Source organism: Phalacrocorax carbo (genome assembly GCF_963921805.1).
Source record: "Phalacrocorax carbo chromosome W unlocalized genomic scaffold, bPhaCar2.1 SUPER_W_unloc_4, whole genome shotgun sequence".
Lineage (NCBI taxonomy): Eukaryota > Metazoa > Chordata > Aves > Suliformes > Phalacrocoracidae > Phalacrocorax > Phalacrocorax carbo.
Genome location: NW_026990255.1, coordinates 301,535 through 310,123, shown reverse-complemented (window position 1 = coordinate 310,123; position 8,589 = coordinate 301,535). Strand labels below are relative to the sequence as shown.

The window sequence follows — 8,589 nt, the reverse complement described above, 5'->3', positions numbered from 1 at the left end:
CTTAGCAGTGAAGACTTGTCCTGGTTTCAGCTGGGATAGAGTTAAATTTCTTCGTAGTACCTAGTATGGGGCTATGTTTTGGAGTTTTGCTGGAAGCAGTGGTGATAATGTGGAGATGTTTTAGTTGTTGCTAAGTAGCACTTACACTGGTCAAGGACTTTTTCAGCTCCCCGTGCTCTGCCGGGTGCACAAGAAGCTGGGAGGGGACACGGCCGGGACAGCTGCCCCAAACTGACCAATGGGATATTCCATACCATATGACATCATGCGCAGTATATAAAGCTGGGGAAGAAGAAGGAAGGGGGGACATTGGGAGTGATGGCAGTTGTCTTCCTAAGTAACCATTACACGTGATGGAGCCCTGCTTTCCTGGAGACAGCTGAACACCTGCCTGCCTATGGGAAGTAGTGAATGAATTCCTTGTTTTGCTTTGCTTCCACTCGCAGTTTTTGCTTTACCTATTAAACTGTCTTTATCTCAACCCATGAGTTCCCTCACTTTTACTCTTCCAATTCTCTTCCCCATCCCACCAGGGGGGAGTGAGCGTGTGGCTGCGTGGTGCTTGGTTGCTGACTGGGGCTAAACCACGGCAAGACTGAAGCAAATAAGGTGTTTAGTAACGCCACCTTCTCTGCATCCTGCATCACCAGGACACCCACCTCATTCAGCAGCAGGCCCAGTTTCCCCAGTCTTTCTAGTTTCCCCAGTCTTTCTTTTACTACTGATGTATTTGAAGAAGCCCTTCTTGTTAGCCTTGACATCCCTCGCCAGATTTAGTTCCAAGTGGGCCTTGGCCTTCCTTGTCACATCTCTGCATACCCTGACAATGTTCCTATATTCCTCCCAAGTGGCCAGTCCCTTTTTCCACATACTGTAAACCTCCTTCTTCCATTTGAGTTTCTCTGGAAGCTCTTTGGTCGTCCACGCGGGTCTCCTGGCTCCTTTGCTTGACTTCTTCCTCCTAGGGACACAGCAATCTTGAGCTTGGAGGAAGTGGTCCTTGAATACTGAACAGCTCTCTCGAACCCCCTTACCTTCTAGAGCCCTAACCCATGGGATTCCTCCAAGCAGGTCTTTGAAGAGGCCAAAGGTAGTTCTCCTGAAGTCCAGGGTTGTAATTCTACTTGTTGCCTTGCTTCTACCACACAGGATCCTGAACTCGACCATCTCATGGTCACTGCAGCCAAGGCTACACCCAACCCTCACATCCTCAACCAGACCTTCTTTGTTTGTTAGTATAAGGTCCAGCAGCACATCTCGCCTCATTGGCTCCTGCACCACCTGTGTCAAAAAGTTATCCTCAATGCTCTGCAGGAACCTCCTGGATTGCGCACACCTCACTGTGTTGCTTTTCCAGCAAATATCAGGGTGGTTGAAGTCCCCCATGAGAACCAGGACCTGAGAGTGTGAGGCTATTTCCAGCTGTCTGTAGAAGGCCTCATTGATTTCCTATTCCTGATCAGGTGGCCTGTAGCAAACACCCACAACTGTCACCCATATTTGGCTGTCCTTTAATTTTACCCACAAGCTCTCCACTCATTCTTCCTCCACCCCTAGGCAGAGCTCGATACATTCCAGTTGCTCCCTCACATAAAGAGCAACTCCCCCACCTCACCTTGCTGGCCCAAAAGAAGGGCCCATCTCTCGGTGTTGCCACAGAGATATAGGGAGAAGTTACCTTTAAAGATCATCCCCCTTTTGGGTGAGGAAATATTGCTAAGCAGGACGGGATTGAGGTTCATTTGGTTTTGGCCTCACATGAGGAACAGTTATTTAAATAATTTGCCCAAGTATTAGATCTGTCTCTGAATTCACAAAGAACAAGCCCTAAGTCATCCCTGGCTCTGCCTAAATGAGCAAAATAAATGCACAACCTAACACACATGTGCCCAGCAGTGCAAGGGACTGGTGTGTCCCTCTTCCCTGCAGCCTGAGTTTGTGAGCGCTTTCCCTGCATTTGGGACTGCTGAGCACTGAGAGCACCGGGGGCATGCAGGGGTCTCAGTAAGCACCCCAGCCCCCTGCGCCAGTGTCCTGGAGGGGCTGCTGTGATTTACAGCATAGCCATCAGGCTTCACTAAGCCCATGGTATGCCATGATATGCAGCCCTGAGCATCACATGCTTCAGACCACACCACCTCCACCATGAGGGATGACAAGTCACACAGCCTGACACCCTTGTGAGCTGTTTACCTGCCTTCCTGCCAGCTAAAACCCAACAGAATTATTCTGAAGAAACAGTTTCTTAATGTAACAGGAATGATATGGTCAAAGGGCAGCTCTCCCTGAATGGGGCTGGGTTACAAACAAGGGTGTTCACACTGCTGAAAAACAACCCTAAACACATCAAGTCAAGCAAATAAGCCTATATGCCATATAGGTTTTATTCCAAAGGATGAGGGATGAAGGCAATACCTTCTCAAAAAACTCCTCTGTGGTCAACTTAAAGTGCTCTGACACCAGGCACCGGGTCACAAACCAGCAGAGCACACTGAAGGATGCTGCCAGAGCCAGCACCCACTGCAGCCCAGTCACCATCTCAGGAATGGCCATGTAAAAGCCTCATCCAGCTGTAGCCTTCATTTGGACATCTCACCCTGAGAAATGCCCTATCCGTGAACCAGCACCACTGCCTCTCCCACATGCCAGCCCCACAGCACTACTGTGCCTGCTGCCTTCTGCCAGGGGCTGAGGATTCCTACACAGGGGGAGAAATCCCAGCCCTGTTTCAGGTGTGCCATTGCTTCCAGCACATATGCAGGGGAAAGGGTTTCTGAGCTGAGCTGGTGCAAGTTTCCTCTTCTAATAGACTTCAAAGTCATCAGTGTTTCTAGACACTTGACTTCAGAGGCTCTGATCCCACAGAAAGGAGCTTCTTGACAGCCCCTTGTGTTTCTGTATTATACCGCACTGTATTTTCCTGCTTGAAGCTGTGTTTTGATGGGAGAGGTGAGCATTTACTGGCTTTCAGCCACAAATCAGTTCTTTGTTATGTCTGGCCCATCTGTGCTCTCTTTATATCAAACTGTTTTCATTCCCCCCTAAAAACAAAAGTCCATCCTATGTGCCACCACATCAAATAACTTTCTGAGAGACAGGAGGCAGATGAGTGACTCGTATATCACTGGCAGCTCTCTCAACACTGTGCAACAATCACAAAGTCAGGAGGGCGACTTTATAATTCCAGCTCTTGTTTCTTGTGAAAAGCATCATCTAAAATTGCAGCAAGCACAGGTAAGTGTGCCCCAGCACGTCAGTGTTGTGTGGGCACTGCGCTGCCACAGAGAGGCTCCAGCAGCAGGAGGCAGGCCCTAAGTTACAAATTGCACATGATATGGACCAGCTCATTTCTCTGAGTTGTTTGAGGCCAAGGTCACCATCACAGCACTATGTCAGGAGCATCTCCTAAGACCAAGCAGACCCATCCATCCACGTCTTCTTGCCCAATACAAGCACAATCCATCCCTTGCTTCTGCTTGTCCAAGCACACCCCATCCCTCCACTTCTTCCTCAGCGCAAGCACAATCCCATCCATCTTTACTGAACCACCACAAGCACAGCCCACCCTCCCATTTCTCCTTGCCCAGCACAAGCACACCCCACCCCACGACCTCTTCTTGCCCAGAAAATGCAAACCCCATCCCTCCACCCCTCCTGGCCCACCACAAGCCCATTCCATGCCTCCATCTCCTCTTTCCTAAGCACACCCCATCCCTCCATCTCCTCTTGTTCAAGCACAGCCCATCCCGCCATTCCTTTTCGTCCCGCAGCGGAGGCGCTGTCCCCGGCACCTGCCCCCGCCCCGGCCCCAAGCCGCCCGGGGCGCGCTCCGGCATGCCACAGCCAGCTCGGCGGGGGGGGAGGGGGGCGGTATTCCCGCGCGGTTTCCCCACGTCACGGCGCGGGGAAAGCCCCGCCGCGCCGCCGCTCTTAGGGCCGCGCTGCGCTCCGCTCCGCCCCGTCCGCCCGCCCGCACTCTCTTGCCGCCGCCAAGCCGTGCCGAACTCAGCCGCCGCGATGATGCCCGGCAGGACCCTGCGCAAGGTCACGCCTCCCGCCGCTCCCGCAGGTACTGGAGGGTGAAGGAAGCGGTCTGGTGGCGGGGCGCTTCTCTGCCCTGGCCGCTGCCCGCCGGCTCCAGCACCCGGAGCGGGGGCAGCGCTCGTCGCGCCGCGAGCGGCAGGATGCGGCCTCGGCCTCCCGTGTGAATGCGGGGGGGTGTGGGGGTGTTATCATTGAGAAAAACGCTGCCTTATTTACAGTATTGCCAAGATCTCATTAGAATTAAAACCAAATATGGGTGGCTGACAGCCGTGCGTATGCTCTGCAGAACGGGGGGTGGTGGCGGAGTGCGCCCTGCAGCTGCGCAGGATAGGCGACAAGTGGGACCTGCGGCAGAAGATCTTGAACCTCCTAACAAAGCTATTCCGCCCAGAAACGTGAGCTCCCCTCGGACACGGTGCACTGAAAAGCAGGGAAGACCTTGACTTTGTTGGTTTGGAACAAGAGACTTCACTGACGCTGGGAGATGAAGAAAGCTCTTTGTGTTGTATTTTGCTGCCTGTAGCCACTGAAGGATGGGTGTTGCAACATGATTTATTTGAAGAATGTTACAGCAATATTGGTGTATGAATGCCAGGTGGAAAAAAAGATAGCGATGGGCAGAGCCCCTCACCATGCAATGGGGAGACGTGGAGCAAGACAAAACTTGACCTTCAGCCTGGTCTGAGAAGGCTTCCAGGAGCCTGGTTTCTCCAGTCACCCTCTGGTCCTCTATCCCACAGCTGCATTTCACTGAAGAGCTCAGATCACCTTTAGGAAGCAGCAAAAAAAAGCCAGCGTCTTGGAACATGGGATTATATATCAAAAGGCAAAAGCCAGTTGCTCGGTTTCTGACTGTTCTTGTTTTCTAAAACATGGATTCTGCTGAACAGGAATCTGGTGTTGGGATTATTTAATTTGTTAATTAAACCACTATCTTTATTGAGAAGTTATTTGTTACAGGATGTTGCTTTGTGGATTAAAAATTACAGTTCTATGAATTAACATGATGTTGCATAGTTCTAGTCTATATTATATATGTATATATTTGCATATATATTTTATATATAAAAATATAAATATGTGCACCCCATGTGTATGAAATGAGTATTTCACAGAACTATTAATTGAACGCTACTTGTTTAGGCTCAAAAAGTAGTATGAAAAAAGTGTTCAAAGCATGACATAAAAATACATTATATTAACTAGAAGAAAGCATAATGTTTTCTGATAATAAATACTTCATGCATCACAGAGGGGAGCATACTTTAGTATAGCATTATATAAGACATATATCAATATATCTTATACAAATACAGATATTGAAATATGTGTGTTTGGTGGAAGGATTCTTTCAACATTACAAAGAATTTCTTGAGACCAGTACAATACTGCTGTGAGTCTTTATAAGTAACAAAATAACTCTTCAATAGAAGTAGATCTTAAAGTTGAATCCGAGTTGAATCTCAAGTTTTCCTGAGAATGTTATTTATTCAAAGAAAGCAATTACCTCTCTCTGAAGAAATAATATCAATAGAATTGAATGTTACAGTCAGTACAGGAACATAGTCCTGGATTTCTGAATGTTTAATGATATTTACAAGTGAAAGTTCTTCCCTTGTACTTTATTTCCATTTCATTTCATAGAAACCTCATTTCAGTTCTGGAATGGTAAAGCTGCTATAGCACATCCAGTGGATGGTAATGCATTATGCCTATCTCATAGAGGGGTCATCCTTGGCTGGCTTTGGAGGAGCTGAATTAAGCATACTGATCGCTGTCAAGGCAAACAGTAACTCTGCTTGTCAATTCATGTCAGACATGATCCTAAACAGTATTTTTTCATGGGTGCAATTTAGCAAGAAAATGGCTGAAGCTGATCACGTTTTGTAGCTACCTCTTAAGTCACTGGTCAGAGTTGCTTCTCTTACTAACCTTGTATGTAAGTACATTTGCATTGTATAAGGCTGTATATTTGCACCTTCTGAATTCTGGGTCTGTTCAAATTATGGTTTTTCCTGCTGTGTAGTGAAGTCTTGTTTGTATTGATAATGAATTTTTCAGTTAGCTCTTTTGAATCTGCCTTTGCAAAATTGTCATTGCATAGCTCTGATAACTGTCACATTGACCTGTGTATGGCTGTTACTTGTTGGCGCTGATTTCACTAAGCAGAAGCTGACTGACTTTGCCTGCTTTCCTTGTGGAGGGCTTAACCCCGTCCCAGTGGTGTTACTGGGAGCTTTGCCATTGGCTTGAGCCACATGCATGGTTTCCTCCTCCTCTAAACCAGTTAATACCTTTTCAGTGAGAACACAATGTTTCAAGAATACTTGTTATTTGTCTTAGTACTGCAAAGTAACATGTTTTGCTGGCATGTACATAGGTCAGTTTTTCAGGTATTAAAAAGTAAATGCAAAGAGTTTCTGTTAGGCTAAACACCAACTCCCAGGCTAGTGCTGCATGCAACTTGGCAAAGCTGTTCATCAAAGGCAGCCCCAACTTCAACAGAAAGGCTCCCACTGTGTGCCCTGGGCTTGGTGAAGTCCTGGAGTCTTCATCAAGGACACTAAACAATGATTGTGCCTGTCTGGGACTCTCAGGAAAATTCAGCATTACTATTTGCATTAGTAACTGAAATGTATTTGAATAAAAGTGTTCTGCTCAATGTATGCTGCTTTGAAATTCAATAGGAAATGAGGTACAGGCTTCATAGAGCCCGCCCAATTCTTCAGGCCGTAGCACACATGAATGTTATGAAAAAAAGGTATCCCCATAAATGCATTATCACAGGGATATCTGAGTTAAGTACTAGTGCAGTATTTTTCTGTCTAGATTTGCAAAAATTATTTTATTTTTGTGAGATGTTTTTGTTTCCCTGAGGATTGTCAAGAGTGCTAGCATTCACAGTGAGCTCAGGAAAAAGACCTAGATCCAAGCTATCAGTGTCAGTATATGAGCAATGACTTGCTGATGTCCTCCCTAGGACTCCTTTTGTTACGTCTCCAAAAGATCTGCTATATGACTGATATCAACACAAGTTTGGTTTTCTTAAGGCCTATTCTGGATACAGGCCAGATGTTTTGCTGTATGCCCCATGCATGTATGTCTTGAATTCTTGCTGAGATAATAAATACAATGTTAGCAAGAAAAATGAGTAGTTGTTATAACTCAGGGGTTTTTTTGCAGCTTCTGAATGCGTGATTGTATTATACAAATTCCTTCCCTATGTCCAAATCAGCAGGCACACACTAAGGCAATAGCAGAGTGCCGGTAGATATACATTGGGAGATTAGGCTTTTACTTCTGCCTTTAAGAGGAACAAGACATAACCATATCCTTGAACTTCAAATGGGAAACAGACACACCTATCTAACATTTTCTAGTAACTACTGCCTGTAGAACACTTTGGTGGTGTCAGGGGCACCGGTACCTCTTCCAGAAGTGTTGCAGCTTTGATGAAGAGTGTCCCTGGGGATCAATGAAGGATAGACATTCAAGTTAAGGTTTTTGTCTGAGATGGAAGCAGAAAGGAATGTGGTGCTTTGCCAAGGTCAGATTTTTACTTTCTTCAGCGTCTGAAGCTGAAGTTTTGGAAAGGGGGTAAATGATACTGCTTACTGCAAGGGAATAGAAAAGTAATAGTACAGAGCTTATTCTTTCTCACTAAAACTGGGACCCAAAGATGTGCCTGTGGAGAGGAAAGCCCTAGATCCTCAACTGCTATGCTGTGCACATCAGCAGGCTTTCCCCTGACTCATCATGCAGCTTCAACCTGTGGCAATTCACGACGCAGACTCTGTATTCATGCACAAGCAAAGCCGAAACAAAAGAGCAGCCTTAATATAGTCTGCCTCCTGAGCTAGTACTTTTCCCTTCTCTCCACCTCTGAATGTGTTCTATCGCACTAGCTCCATGTATGGTATAAACATAGACAGGTGCACTCTCCTGCTTCAGTGCTCCAGCTGTGCCCCTGACCTTCTGTCCCGCATATGAAGGCATCAGTTCTGTGTTTTTGTGGGTTGTTTTTCTATCCCATGGCTTGCATCCAACAAGGGCGATGAGATCTCTGGTGCTGTCATGGGAGGCCACATTTACTTATTCCACAATTCCCCCTTCTTTTTCAACTATCAATATGGTTTTAAAGAAATTTATCTATTAAATGTAAGCATTGTAATAAGCATGGGATACAGATAACAATACACAAAAACATTCCAATGCAAAAGATTACATACTTCACGAGGATTTTTACCCATCTGCCCAGGTGTAGCTTACTAACGAGCTGAGCAAGCCAACTCCAATCATTATCTATTTGCAGTTTCTGCAGGTTTTTTTTTCTCTGGCTGCTGAATGCTTTTGTGAATAGATTCAGAATGAAAGAGACTTGGTTTATGGCTTTCGCCAGTGTTACCCAAACATTCTTAGACGATGGCAGCTTGGGTAACCCTGGCCAAGAACATACCCAGTTACATGAACAGGTTATAAATACAACCAACAAACAGAGAGTCTTCATTTTCCTTCAGTAGGGTTTGGTTCTTCCGATGCGGAATT

General features: G+C 46.4%; 1 protein-coding gene across 1 annotated transcript; it reads left to right on the top strand.

The window, feature by feature from the left end:
• The first annotated feature begins 3,909 nt into the window (after window positions 1-3,909).
• Window positions 3,910-7,195, top strand: LOC104047414 (phorbol-12-myristate-13-acetate-induced protein 1). The gene is made up of 2 exons (XM_064439941.1): window positions 3,910-4,069; window positions 4,331-7,195. Exons 1-2 carry the CDS (start codon window positions 4,018-4,020, stop codon window positions 4,441-4,443), a joined length of 165 nt encoding a protein of 54 aa, XP_064296011.1. The 5' UTR covers window positions 3,910-4,017; the 3' UTR covers window positions 4,444-7,195.
• Window positions 7,196-8,589: the final 1,394 nt, after the last annotated feature.

Bases quoted from the DNA above. Each gene is read 5' to 3' on its own strand.
- LOC104047414 (XM_064439941.1), top strand. From the start codon at position 4,018: ATGATGCCCGGCAGGACCCTGCGCAAGGTCACGCCTCCCGCCGCTCCC. The intron at 4,070-4,330 runs GTACTGGAGGGT...TATGCTCTGCAG, and splicing joins GCCTCCCGCCGCTCCCGCAG to AACGGGGGGTGGTGGCGGAG.